Consider the following 15,338-nt stretch of genomic DNA (forward strand, 5'->3'; position numbering starts at 1 on the left):
TCTTTTGGTCTTCTCACAGTGTTCAGTTCAGTGATATACCCACCAGACATTTAGTAAATAGTTGGACAGCTGGGAAGTCTTAACATGAAGTATTGCTTTGGTTGGGGGGTGGGGTGGGCACAGAAGAAAGTTTAACAGGTCCTTTGGTGAGAAACCAGTCTCTGCTTTGTGGAGAAAAGGCTGAAGACACAGTAAGACTCCTAGAGTTAAGTCTTATGTTATTTGTTATTAAAGAGGTGAGGTATTAAGATGTGCTTTTTAACAGTCTTTAGTTTGGTTGTAATTTAAGATGACTTTTACAAATTAGATCCTAATCCTTGCAGACACAGATGGCTGTTACAGAATAGCCTTGCAAAAACACTAGTCATTCTACTTGAAAGAGAATTCAGAGAAGGATGAAGGGCCATTAACTCTCACCCTACCCCTGGCTCTAGGAGGTCTAGCAAGTCCTGGGTGGGCCTAGGGCATAGTTATTCATTTGGAACAGCCTCTCTAGTTCACTCTAGAATCAGAGATTTAGGATTGGACCTCAGGTCATTAACATTCGACTACATAACAGAAAGCTTATGTGTGGGTATCATGCTGGGAACTTCAGGGGAGAGAGACATGAACATGATTATGTACAGTTTCTGTAACTAATTATAGAACAAAAGGACAAATGTTATGAGAGGAAATGTATGAGCTGCAATGGGTCCATAGATGAGGCAGAGAGAGCCAGTATACAAAAGCAGAGGCAAGAGAGTCTCTTGTGTATATATTGAATAGTGAGCAATCCGTATCTCCTCGTGATGGAAATAAGTAATGAGAAGCAGGATTTAAGAAGGGAAAGTTAGGTAGGGACCAGATTGTGAAGAGTTTCTAAAAACATTCTAAGAGGTCTGTACTTATCCTAGAGCAGCAGAGAGCTACCAACAAGTTTTTAAACAAGAAAGGGAATGATCAGTGTGGGGGTTTTAGAAAAAGCACTCCATGGCAGTAATTTCAGGTTGACTAAGGACCTTAAAATGGACCTGTGATGGATACTGGGAAGCTCTTGATTTCTCCTATGGACACAAACCTCTAGTTAGACTTTTTTCTCTGTGGAATTAGGCCAAACTTGGTCTAAATTGGCCTTGGGATGGGGATGGAGGTAAAAATGGGGTCAGGTGTGAAAGGGACACTGGGAGAAGAGACTGCTAACCAGAATGAATAGTGTTCCTCTACAGTGTACAACAAAGGGTGAATGAGTGAGATCTAAATCGGGAGCAAATTTTCTCTAAGACTGAGTGACTGATCCTCCATTTAGGGCTAATCCCTACTGACACTTAACACAGCCTGCACTGAAAAGGCTGAATGCCTGGTTAGTAGAGCTTAAAGCAGGCAGGTAGCAAGTCCAAGAACACTCTCTGCATTCCACTTCACAGTTCCCCTGCTTACTTACAGCAGCTTTCCACAGTCCACATTTTTACCCTGTGGGAGGAGGTCATTAATACTGATTACAAAACCTGGCTTCTTTTAAGAGATTGTTCCCATCCCCCACCCCCAGTAATCAAGTTTAAAATTTAAAAGAAAATAAAGTTTAATTTTAAAAGGTAGTTAGGTCCTTAAACTCCATCTCTTCCAGTACTTTCATTTCACAGTTGAAGTCCAGAAGGGGAGTGATTTAAAACCAAGGTTCCGGATGTTAAAAGTTCTCATCACAAGAAAAAAAAAAGTGCAGTTACATACAGTGACAGAAGTTAGACTTATTGTGATCATTTTGCAATGCACACAAATATTGAATCATTATATTGTATACCTGAAACGAAAATAGTTTTATGTCAATTATACCACAATTAAAAAACAAAATCCAAGGGTTCTGAGGGACTAATTTAGCTCCTAAGTTTTGTATGTTCTCCAAGCTGAGATGTTCATCATAGAACATAAATGAAAACTAGGCTGATCTTGAACCCCTGGATAGTGGCTCTTTCCTAAATGTTCACCTGGGGTTCAACTTTGGTATCTGAATTTAAGGTAGTTCCTTACCTAGCTATGTGGTTCACAGAGGATATACATGCATGAGTTCCCTTGCCCATGTTTGTATGTATTATATATGACTAAAAAGGAAGGGCTTAGAACAGCAGGCAGGGCTAGTGAGAGAGGAGACAGTGGCCAGCACCTGGGGTTCATTCTAGTTTCCCTGGCTTAGACATAAATTGTAGAACCCTTATCTCATCTAGGGGATTTGTGCTTGAATGTTAGAACTAAACATACACCACTGGTTTCTGTTTCTATCCTGCAAATTCACAGCCAATGAACAATGAACTAAAATGAACTTTAACCAAATTCTTGGTTTCAGTGTATTAGATGAATTCTAGATTACTATAGATAACAATGGAATAACAGAATATTAAGAGTTACTATGTATCCTAGAGGTAAGCTAGTCCAAGCCCTATTCCATATAAAATAGGAGCACCAGGAATGAATCCTTCTCTTTAGATCCATTATTGCTGAAAAAGGATTATTCAGTAGTGGTTGATTATCTCCAATATACAAAAATCACTATCTCATAACACAAGGCATTCCTTTCTTAGAAAATGCTTTCTTACTTGGCCAAATTTGCCTCCTGTAACTTGCAACTCATTGGTCTCAGTCTGTCCTTAAAGCCTTGTAAAGTCAGATCCCTCTTTTTTCATGGAAGGCCTTGAAGTAGCTGAAGACAAAAATCATGTCTCCCATGGCCTTTTCTTCTCTAGAGGAAATGTTCCTCAAATGATAGGATTTCCAGTAACCTCATGTTCTTATCAGTCCTACTTTACACACGCTCCTGTTTGTCAGGCGTCAACATGGATTATCAGCATGGAGTCTAAGGACTTTTTCAGGGGTAGTTTATTTTAGTGCAGAGTTGAAGAGGACCATCAAGTTATCCTCTTGTTGGGATTATACTTCTAAAAACACAGCTAGCTTTTTGTTGGCAGCCACAACATATTATTAATACATATTCAGGTTACTTCAACCATAACCTCTGCTAGCATCACCCTTCTGTCCCAAATTTGAGCAACTGGTTTTCTAAACCTAATGCAGGAATCTATCTCTATGTACTTCTATAAAATCTTTTCAGGTTCATTTTTGTGTATTGTTTTAGCATTTTAAGGTTTTCTTGAATCTTATTTTCTATAATCCATAAATCCGATAAACTTCATTTAAGGTGCAATAAGCATGGTGAAGAATAAAGGGTTATAGACCCTCTTGGTTCCCTCTAGGAAGAGGGCAGGCTCTTAGTGAGCACTTTCTGGATACTACCATATAATGTGCAATGAATCTACCTAACTATAGATTTACATCTCTCTACTTTGTCCCAGAATATGATGAAAGACTATCAAATACCCTGATGAAAACACTGATACACAGCGAATATAGGTTACCCTCCCTGACTTCCCATGCTCATCGGAACTATCAAATCACAAAATATTCTTGATATAGCATGCCTCGTTCTTAGTGAACCTATAATCATTGACCATGATCCAACTGTTAAGCTGTTAAACACACAATTCTCAGACCTACTCTGAGGTACACAGAAATGAGATCTGGGGAAAGCCTGTGTGAAAGCTGGAATAGAGGAAATAACCAGGAAGAAAGACTTGGTACCTAATTTCTTACCTAATTCCTAATGGGCACATGTCTGCTGGCTTGCAAAGACATACCTTCTTTAAAGGTTAAGGAGAGAATGGTATGTAGAACAAAGAAGAACTGCTTGGTGTGTGGCCTTGTTTGGACTTTTCTTGGACTACCTTTACCAGCCCTAATGATAGGATATCTCCCACTGGACATACTTCCCAAGATAGGTGTGGGAACTTACGTCTCTCCTGGGAAAGGTACTCAGTAACTTGAACTCGTCCCATGGAAATCCTTTGGAAGCTACAAAATCAAAGACAATCTGGAGCTTATTGCTGGCCAGGAAACGCCGCTCGAGGAATTCGCCACTGGGGGTCCGGATCCGCAGTTTGCTCACAGGTTCAGCATTTTCTTCCTTTGGCTCTGGAGGCAGGGCCTGCTCTAAGGAGAGCCGGATGGCCTAAGGAGGGCAAAAACCAGGTGTTACACTGTGTGATGAATGGGACTGTGAGGAGTGGGGGAGGGAGTGATTAGAAAAAGGCTGCTGCTATCTAGAAACTCATCAAAAAGTTATTGCCCATTTATTAACCAAGCCTGCTGCTTGAACAATAGAATCATGTGTTTTTCACTTTTTTAATATTAGTCCAATAGGCAACTAATTAAAATAAATCCCACCTTGTTGGCACATATTATTAAATTGATAGATAACTACACAAAAATTAAATTTGCTATCTTTTAATTTACTTTTTATTGAAATATAGTTGGTATATAATATTATATTGGTTTTAACTACACAACACAGTGACTCAAGTTACATTATTGAATCCTCACCCCAACTAATGCAGTTACTATCTGTCAACACAGAAAGATGTCACAGAACCACTGACTATGTTTTCCATGCTGTATTGCCATCCCCAAGACCAACTTATATCATGACTGAAATTTTGTGCTTCTTTATCCTTATTACCCACATCACCCACGCCAACCCCTCCCTCATGGTAACCACCAACCACTTCTCTGTGAGTGTCTGAGTCTACTGCTGTTTTGTTCCTTTTGTTTTATTTTGGTTTTAGATTCCATATATAAGTGAAATCATACGGAATTATGATTATGATCTTTCTCCATCTGCCTTATTTGTTTTTTTACTGAAGGGCTCAGGTATTTGTGATTGAGGAAATAGCTATCAAATACTCAGTTGTTTCCTTTCTAAGGTACAAATTAAGGCAATTAGAAGCATTTACAAAAGATACACATATATACACACACATGAATATATATATATATTTGAAAAACATACATTTCCCAAGTTGAAATGCCTTAAGAATTTATAGAATACTGGATAATATAGTAACATCAAAATGGAATGGAAAGATTCTGTTTGAGGTGATAAAAATTTTGGGAATAGTGCTAATGGTTGCACAACATTGTGGATGTAATTAATGCCACTGAATTGTACATTTTGAAATGGCTAAAAAGGCAGGCTTCTGCTATATGTATATTTTACTACAATAAAAGAATTGAGTGGATATAACTTAAAATATCAGGTTTACTGGAGGCAGGAGTCCAGTTCTAGTTTCAGCCTTGCCACTAACTTGCTGTGGGATTTGGCTAACTCCAGATTGCTGGACCTAGAGATGGCCCAAACCCTTCATTGTACAGGTAAGAATACTGACTCCAACAGGTGGAGTTAACTGTTAGGAGATCTCATGGCTAGAGCTGGGTTCAAACCCAGATTTCTTAGTTCTCAACCCACAGTATTATGTTGTTGCACATTCATGATACTCTACTGGGGGAGGGTTAGAAGATCGCTGATGTTGGAATCTATGACAGAAAAATTTTTAAACATTTTAGTTTCTAGCACTCTGGGAGGCTCCTTAGATAAGTAAGCCTCGTATTAGCATGCTTAGCTTCACAGTTATATTCTATTCCGGGTACTTTGACATTACATGTTCCCAATCTGTCATCAGTAGAAAAACAAATATTGCCTCCAATTAATCTACAACTTTGTAATTAAGTAATCTGAGTGAAAGAAACTGGAATTTATGTTTCCTAAAACCTCAACAGCAATTTTCAAAATTGGTGTCATACTTTTACCTGGTGGAAAAACATACAGTCTATTAAAACAACTCTTGGGTCAAAGGGGAAATAAAAATAGAGTATCTAGAAAACAATGACCATTGAAATCCTTTGTGGTGGAATCTATGGGATTCACCTAAAGCAGTGCTCAAAGGAAATTCATAGCGTTAAAATTTTTATATCATTCAAAAGTGAAGAATAAAAATAAGTTAATTAAGAATTAGACTAAAAAAGCTAGTGAAAAACCCCTAATAAAACAAATGGAAAGAAAGTCAAGAAAATAATCAAGTTAAAAGCATAAAATAATGTTAGGAAAAAACACATAATTAGTTTACCAATAAATAAGGTAGCTCTTTGGAGAGAATCAATACACTTATACAAATAAAAAGAAATACATAAAAATGGTAACTACAGAGGGTAGAGGAAACAGGACAGAATAAGTGACAACGTTTTCTGAATATGTCTTTTTATATTTTTTTACTTCTGATTATGTAACTGTATTATCTGATAAAAATTTGTTTATAATAACCAACAGAAAAACAATTTGCTCAGACACCAGTAAGTATAAGACATTAATTCGTGTCATTCAGACACAGACAACAACTATAAAGCTTCACAGCAAAGTAAGCCCCTACAGATGAAAAGGCAACCTACTGAATGAATTTATTTTCAAGTGATATATCCAATAAGGGGCCTATCCAAAATATATAAACTCATACAAGTCAACACCAAAAGACCCCAAATAATCCAAATAAAAAATGGGCAGAGGACCTTAACAACCATTTTTTCCAAAGAAGACAAATAGATGGTCAGCAGATACATGAAAAGATACTGAACATCACTAATCATCAGGGAAATGCAGATAAAAACCATAATGAGATACTACCTCACACCAGTCAGAATGACTAGTATCAAAAAGACAAGAAGGATGTCTTTTTAGTGAAGATGCAGAGAAAAGGGAACCCTCACACACACTGTTGGTAGGAATGTATAATGGTGCAGACACTACAGAAAACAGCATGGCAGTTCCTCAAAAAATTAAAAATAAAGATACCAAATGACCCAATAATTACACTTCTGGATATTTATCTAAAGATAACAAAAAATAATTCCTGGGGAAAGTATCAGGAATAGGATATAATTGTGAAGCTGAGAATACTAATGCCAGGCTTATTTATCTAAGGTGCCTCCCAGAATTACATAATCCAAAGAATTACATAATTCAAAAAGATACATGTAATCCTGTGTTTATTGCAGGATTATTTACAAAGCCAAAATTTGGGAGCAACCTAAGTATCCATTGATAGATGAATAGATAAAGAAGATGTGGTACATATATATAATGGAATACTACTCAACCACAAAAAAGAACAAAACCTTGCAATCTGCAACAACATGGTACAACAGACCTAGAGGGTGTAATGCCAAGTGAAGTAAGTCAGAGAGAGATAGACAAATGCCATATGATTTCACTCATATATGGAATCTAAAAAAATAAAACAAATGAACAAATAAACAAACAAAACAGAAACAGACTAATAAATACAGAGAACAAACTAGTGGCTGCCAGAAGAGAGAGGGTTATGAGGAGGGATAAAATAGGTGAGGGGGATAACAAGGTACAAACTTCCAATTTTAAAGTAAGTAAGTCAGGGGGATGAAAGGCACAGCATGGGGAATATAGTCAATAATACTAATAACTTCATATGTTAATAGGTAGTAATTACACTTGTGATGAGCTTTTTATAATGTATATAGTTGTCAAATCACTATGTTGAAATATTGTGTAGCAATTATACTTCAACTTAAAAAAACAAATCAGAATAGGAAGTTAAACCAGTTACTTTTGCTCTTTTTTTTTGGATAGCATAAATGGAAGTTCACCTAATATTGGTGCTCTGGGTCAGCAATCATATTTGACCCAGTTAATATTTTCAAGCATTAAACTGTTTTAGTTACATTGTCATATATTAATAACCCAATGAATAGATGAACCTGTGCATATCAAAATTAAATTCCTGTTGTACTGTCTATTATAGCATTCATTATACTGTATCAGTTATTTGTTTAATGTCTGGCTTCCCCATTAGCCTGCAAGTTCCCTAAGGGTGTGGGAACAGGTTGTTCTTATTCCAAGTGTAATGCATATACAAAGTAGATGCTCAATATGTATTTGATAAGAGAAAGAATAAACAAACATGTTAACTGAAATTATGCATGTGAAAGTAGGTACTCAATAAATACTAAAAGAATCTGAACCTCATGGGCTCTATGTCTGGTAACCAAGAAATGAGCATCCTGACTTCCCTTTCTCTGAGGTTGGATTCCATCCAGCATCATGGTTCAGATTCATTTTCTACACGCATGTCCCTTAAAGGCTAATGAAGAATTGCTTGTGGGGTAAAATACCTCTGTGGGTTAGAGTTAGGTGCATTTTCTAAACTACTAATGGGATCATTTGACTATTTCTAACACTGGTAGTTCTTTAAAACTTTATCTTTGAGATTAAATAATATTCTTCCTGATTAGAAAAGTAATACATATTCATTGCAAAAAACAAGATTAAATAGTAAGAAAAACATTACAATTAATCTATAGATTTACATCAAGAATAATTTGAGTGTTTCACCCATTAATTTTTTTTAAAAGTATCATTGATATACAATCTTATGTTGGTTTCAAATATACAATACAGTGGTTCAACATTTACCCCTATTAAATCCTCACACCTCTAGTGTGGTCACTTTCTATCAATGCAGTAAGATGTTACAGAATCATTAACTGTATTCTCCATGCTGTACTACCATCCCAGTGACCAACTTATATTGCGATTGCTAATTATTGCGCCCCTATATCCCCTTTCCCCTCCCCACCCCACCTACACTAACTCCTCCTCCTTGGCAACCACCAGTCCCTTCTTGTTGTTAATGAGTCTACTGTTATTTTGTTCCTTCTATTTTGCTTTGTTTTCATACTCCACAAATAAATGAAATTATTTGGTATTTGTCTTTCTCTGCCTGGCTTATTTCACTGAGCATAATACCCTCTAGATTATGTTGTTGCAAATGGGAGGATTTTTTTTATGGCTAAATAATATTCCATTGTGTATATGTTGCACATCTTCTTTATCCCGTCATCTATTGATGGACACTTAGGTTGCTTCCATATCTTGGCTATTGCAAATAGTGCAGCAATAAACAGGGGTGCATATGTCTTCTCAAATAAGTCACCTATTAATTTTTTAAACCATTTTAAAGTGTACAATTCAGTGCCATCAAGTCACAACATTCACAATGTTGTGCTACCATAAGAACAATTTTTAAAACATGTTCATCACCCCATGTAATCTCTATTATTTTTCATGCATGTTTTTATATAAATATATATTTTAAACCTCAAAAATAAAATTTGAATAGGTGTTACATTGTACAGTTTTATCTTTTGTTCAAAGTCATGTATTTTGTCAAAGTTTTTATTGAAATATTATATATGAAAAAGAAGACAGACCTTAAGTGTACAACTGATAAATTTTCAGAAAGTGAACATACCTATATACCTAGCACCCTGATCAAGCATTTCAGATGACCTTTTGCTCCCTGCCAAAAATCACCTTCCTTAAAGTTAATTACTTTCCTAACTTCTAGCTGTAGCTTACAAAAACTTTTAAGAATTAAAAGTAATGTATGGTTAGGAAATAAGCTTTGGGTATGATAGACAGAGGTTCAAATCCTGGCCATTAGGCATATGACAGTCTTTATGAATTTCAGCTATCTCGTATAAGTAATAGGGCTGATAACATTTTTCTCACAAAGGTTCTTGTGTAAAATGCAGTGATGTTTATAAAACACTTAGCAAATGCTGACACATGGCCAGCTCTCAATTAATAAATGCCTAGCATCGAGCCTCACGTTGTAACACTATGCTCAACAGATGACAATTGTTGTTGGTATTATCATTTTTCCCTTTGCACTTACTTTAAATCAGAACTTAATGTGATATTTTCTGGTTTCTCCTCCTGTTCTCCCTTTAATCCACCTGTCTCCTTGCTTTCTATTTTGACATTTCCCTACACAGTATAACAACAGATGCTACGTTATTGTCTGATCTCAACCAATTATACTACAGAAGAATAAACAACAGTAGCTCATTACCCCATTCATTGTGCAGACAATGTCTGCTCCTCAATGTACCCAGTCTCCAGGGCTTTTCCCCAAAATGAAAACAGACCTCAGATATCCCACACTAGTGGTTCAATGTGGAAAACAACGAAGAGATACTAGGTAAACTGGCAACCTTGGGATCTGAACACCCACATTTTACTGGCAAAAATGAACAAATGTACATCAGTAGCTGAGTTTCAAATATACTGGTTAAAAGCAAAGGCCTCTTATAAGTAAACACTGTTGTAAAACAATGTCATAAAAGAACAACTACAAACGAATAGCAGTTATAGTAAACACCATTGTTAAACCTCTGTTTGGTTTGCTCAACAAACGTAGTTTTCTATTTGCCTTAGTTTAGGTTTGTAACAAGGAAACCTAGTATGAGTTAGCAATGTGAACTGATCTTGGACATTCTGTTTTACTGAAAGTACATAAATATTCAAAGCATTCACATCTGAGGAATGAGAAATGGGGACTTTTTCAAAATCAGGCAGTGAAGACAGACACCCAGAAAGACTATTTCTACACAATTACATGTTTTAAACAGGAAGGAGAATATACAATTAAACCAATCTCTTACAATAAGAATCAAAGACTGGCTTAATTTACACACACATGTGTGTGTATGTGCACATACATAAATACATGCACAGACACACCATCTCCTAGGCTTCTATGAGTACTCACCAAATAACAGTTTGTAGCTGGTTAAAGCACAGTGTGAAAATAGATTAAAGCTAGCATTCATTAATTCCATGAATTCTTACTGAGAACCCCCTATCTGCCAGGCATTATTCCTGACGGTGGGAAAATAGTAGTGAACAAAATAGGTTAAGTTCTGCTTACATGGAGCCTGTATTTTAGCAGGGTGGTAGAAAGACAATAAACATACACATAGGAAAATATAGTTTATCACAAAGTGATAAGTGTTATGGAGACAGTGCAGGGAGTGCTGGTAAAAGGGAAGAACATAGTAGACCTTAATGAACAAATATTCAGGCTTCAGTGAGCAAAGGCCTGAAGGGGAGAGGGAGTCACATTTACATCTGAGAGAAGTATTATAGGCAGAAGTCATGGTAACTGCCAAGCCCTGGTGCCTCACTTGACTGAGGAATAGCAAGGCAGCCAACGCAGCTGGAGCAGGATGGTGGAGGAGAGCGGTAGGAGCTGAAGTTAAAGAGGAACCAAAGGAGAAGGATGATGAAATCTCACATGGCCTTGAGTAGCCCACTTAATGACTTCCTATTTTTAAATTAAGGTATAACTTATATTCAGTAAAATGCATCCTTTTATGCATACATGTGCATAACCATCATCACCCAATCAAGATAAAAAGATAAAAGTACAGTTCTATCAAATTTCCCCTGTCCCTGGCAACCTCTGATCTGTTTTCTTTTCCTAGATTTGTCTTTTCCAGAATGTTATATAATCATAAATATAACATAAATGGCTTCCTTCACTTAGTGTAATGCATTTGAAATTCATCTGTTATTGATTATATCAATAATTTGTTTTTATTTATTGCTGAGTGGTATCCATTGTACAGATACACCATGTTTACTCCTTCAGTTGAGGGCTATGAGTTTCCAATTTTGGGTGACTACAAATACAGACACTATAAGCATTTATAAACAGAGTTTTGTATGAATGTAAATTTTACTGTTACTAACACTAGGTGAAAATACCTAGGCGTATGACTGCTGGACTATAGGATAGGTGCATGTGTATTTATAAGAAAGTGTCAAATTATTTTCCAACAAGGATGTATCACTAATTATTCTCATATTAATGTATAAGAACTCCAGTTACTCTTCATCTTTGCCAATAGTTGGTATTGTCCCTTTTTAAAAAAAGCCATTCTAAATGGTGTGTTTTGGTTGTAGTTTAATTTGCATTTCTTTAATGACTAAAAATGTTGAGCATCTTTTTATGTTTATTTGCCCTCGTATATATCTTCTTTGATGAAGTGTTGTTCAAATATTTTACCCATTTAAAAACTTGGGTTATTTGTATTACTCTGAATTTTCAGAGTTCACCATGTATTTTGGACATTAGATATATGATTTTCTTTCAGTCCGTGGCTTGTCTTTTCAATTTCTTATCAGTGACTTTTGAACAGAAGTTCTTATTTTGATGAAGTCTAATTTAGATATTTGTTATTTTATGGATTGTGCTTTTGGTGTCAGATCTAAGAAATCTGCTCAACTCAAGATCATGAAGATTTTCTCCTGTGTCATCTTCTGGGGCTTTAATAGTTTTAGATTTTATGTTTAGGTCTATGACCCATTTTGAGTTAATTTTTACATGTAATACAAGATATGGACAAAGTTTTTTATTGTTCTGTGTCCTTACAATTTTTTTTGCATATGGATATCCAATACTTGCATCATAATTTGAAAACACTATCCTTTCTCCATTAAATTGCCTTTTACACCTTGGTCTAAAATAAATTAACCATATATGTATAGGTCTATTTCTGGATTATTTGTTCTGTTTCATTGATCTATGGGTTTGTCCTTTGCCAGTTTCCACACTGTCTTAATTAAATTGTCTTAAACTTGGATAAGGTGAGTCCTTCAAGAAATTTTGAACATTTCTTTTTCAAAAATGTTCTATTGCATTTTCATATACATTTTAGAATCATTCTGTTGATTTCTTTAAATCCTGTAGAGATGTTGATTGGAATTATTGTAAAGATTTTAGTTTTTATTTTGAGATATAAAACCACTGTGGGTTTTTGAAGTGAGATGATACGCCAATTGATTTTTAAAGGATTTATTAAAAGACATAGGAAAAGCAAAAATGGAGGCATGGAATCAAGTTGGGAGGCTGCTTAAGCAAACCAGGAAACATAATGGTGGCTTGGATGAGGGTGGTAAGTGGTGGAGTTAGTGAGAAGCTCTTCAATTCTGCATGTATTTTGAAGATACAGCAAGTAAGACTTGCTCATTAAATATGGATATGAAAGAGAGAAGTCAAGGATGATTCCAAGGTTTATGACTCAAACAAATGGAAAGAGTTTCCACTTATTAAGATAAGGGAGACTGCAGAAGAAGGTTTGAGTGGGTAAGATCAGTTGTTCAGTTTAAGACATGTTAAACAGTTTGGGATGTCTATTAGACATCTAAGTGAACATGATTAGCTAGCAATTAGATATTCAATCTGGAGTTCAGGAAAAGAGAGGAGCTGGAGATATAAATTTGGGAGTTAAAAGTATAGACAGTATTTTAAGTCATGATAACAGATGAGATCATCAAAGGAACAGAATAGATCCTATATAGGAACAGTTGGTCTAATGCAATTCTGCAGCCATTCTCTGCTTCTGGCAACCGATCATCCTTCTAAAGAATATGAATAGCTTATTATAAATATAGCCTCACTGCTAGATAAAGTTAATCAAGGCAAATGATCATATTTCTTAAAACAAAATTCAGATAATGACTGATGTCTGCTTCTGTATATGAAGAACAGTAAGTAGGTTGTGATTTAGATACTATGAAAATAGAATTTCTAATCTATTCTAATGTCATGAAGACAACATCAGAATACATAAATTGAGAAATTGTGGATATACGGTCTCATAAATAATAAGGTGTATTTATATACTGGCCCCTCCCTTATTAAGCTGTTGTAGAGACTCAATAAGATAATGTCTGTAAAGTGTTCAGCACAGAGTTTAATTCATATCAATTATTCAACAGACAGTGACAGTGATGATGGCAGGGTTGACTATCTTACGGCCCAGTGTAATGGTGTTATCTTTACGTGACAAGAAACAATGTACATAAAGTAAAAACACAAATTATGAAGAGCAGTTTTACTTTAATAACCTATTTTATGGTCCCACTTCATTTTCCAATGTCACAGAAAGAATTATCAGATAAGAGCTTTGGTTCTGTATTTATCAGGCAAATGTTAAGGTAAGAATTTTAAAATAGGCTTTTTAATCCTGCTATGGTCTTATTTTGTTCATCTGTAAGATGGTAATGATACTATCTCCCTTATCCACTTTGTAAGATGGTTGTGAAACATTAAGTCAGAAAATTGAAGGGAAGTACCAAGGCTTCTAATTCCATGCTCTTCTTTCATTTTATAGTCTTCAATATTACTTAACATTTTCTACTTGCAGAGGCACCAGGGCATGAAAGAAAACAACTTTGGGTAGATGGGCAAGAATGTAACATTTTTCTTCCCTGTTTGAGGGAACCAGCAGCAAAAGATAATAGTTTTGTGCCTATTCCCTCCTACCCATGATTCTATAAAACTTGGCCCTTTTAGCCTCATCTGTAATTTTTAGACTGTGTTCTAAATTTGTCCATTTACTGTTCCCTGAGGAAGTTCATTCTTTTGTTCATTATTATCCAGTCCATGCCCTATCTTTCCCCATCCACCCAACCATCCATCTATTCATCAGTCCATCCAAAATGTTCTTCTACTTCATCTTTAACCTTCAAAATCTACCAATTCTCCAAATCTTCCTTCCTCCACGAAGTCTTTCTTGTTGTCTTACATGTCAGAAATCATCTTCCTCCACAAAGCTTTAGCACTCTGTGCTATTTCATGGTTTTTAAAAGCACAGTATTTTTTCCTATAGTTATTTTGTATTCATTTACCATCCTGTATTAGACAGTGAGCTCCTTGAGGGTAGGGTCTGTCTCACACATATAGTATTGTATTCATAGGACCTGATTTAGTTATTTGCATTCAGAAGGAGATTAAGAAATACTTACTTCCTACTAATTGATTAAAAGACCCGGGAGTCAAAAATCTTAGCTGAAACCTCTATATACTAAAAACTTGGCAACATTCCCCCTGCCAAAAAAACAAAAACAAAATAAAAACCAACCCCAAAACAACCCAGCAATATTCAAGAAGGATTTCTCAAAGGATATGTAGTTCATATACTTCTCTAGTTGCCATGAAATCCATCCTTTAAACTGGACTAACAGAAAAGTATATTATTTGGGCCTTTGCAGAGATGCTTTTGCTAAACCGCACTTTGGTTTTATGACATTGAACTGCTTGGTCATAAGAAGCTGTTACACAAGACTTGCTATTGCTATTATAGCTATTGGGTATGGTTGGGGGTAGTATTCACCCTATTGCACAGCTTCCTCTTGAAGGGGAACCACAGGAAACAATGCTCTAAGTTCTTGGTGTTTGAAAAATCTGGGCTCCTTTCCAGAGGCTGGCTTTTATCTGATGCTACAGTGTGAAACTTATAAATGACCATATATATATATTTTTAGCCCAAGAGAAGCATAGAACAAATTTTGTGGGTCATCTTGAGCAACAGTACAGAATACTTTCACATGCAGTTGGTACATGAGCTGGACTGTCTATTGTCAACCTGTTAATCATAATCTTGGCTTTTATCTTCTTTTATTTGCCCTTTTCCTGATTACTGTATCTTTTCTTTCTTTCTTAAACCCATTTGAATTGCATGTATTTATGAAAATTATTTGAAACTTGTTTTGGAAAGAATAAGTAAATACATAAATTAGTAAAATGGGAGATTTTTATTGC

At 35.6% G+C, this 15,338-nt stretch overlaps 1 protein-coding gene across 2 annotated transcripts in view; it reads right to left on the reverse strand.

Moving 5' to 3' along the window:
* FAF1 (Fas associated factor 1) overlaps nucleotides 1–15,338 on the reverse strand; it is a 559,668-nt gene that overhangs the window by 32,201 nt on the left and 512,129 nt on the right. For both annotated transcript variants that reach the window (XM_057500197.1, XM_036892803.2), the window contains exon 18: nucleotides 3,818–4,033. In XM_057500197.1, coding sequence (XP_057356180.1) covers nucleotides 3,818–4,033 — 216 coding nt within the window. The remainder of the gene's footprint in view (nucleotides 1–3,817; nucleotides 4,034–15,338) is intronic.

The sequence above is a fragment of the Manis pentadactyla genome, chromosome 4 (genome assembly GCF_030020395.1).
Source record: "Manis pentadactyla isolate mManPen7 chromosome 4, mManPen7.hap1, whole genome shotgun sequence".
Lineage (NCBI taxonomy): Eukaryota > Metazoa > Chordata > Mammalia > Pholidota > Manidae > Manis > Manis pentadactyla.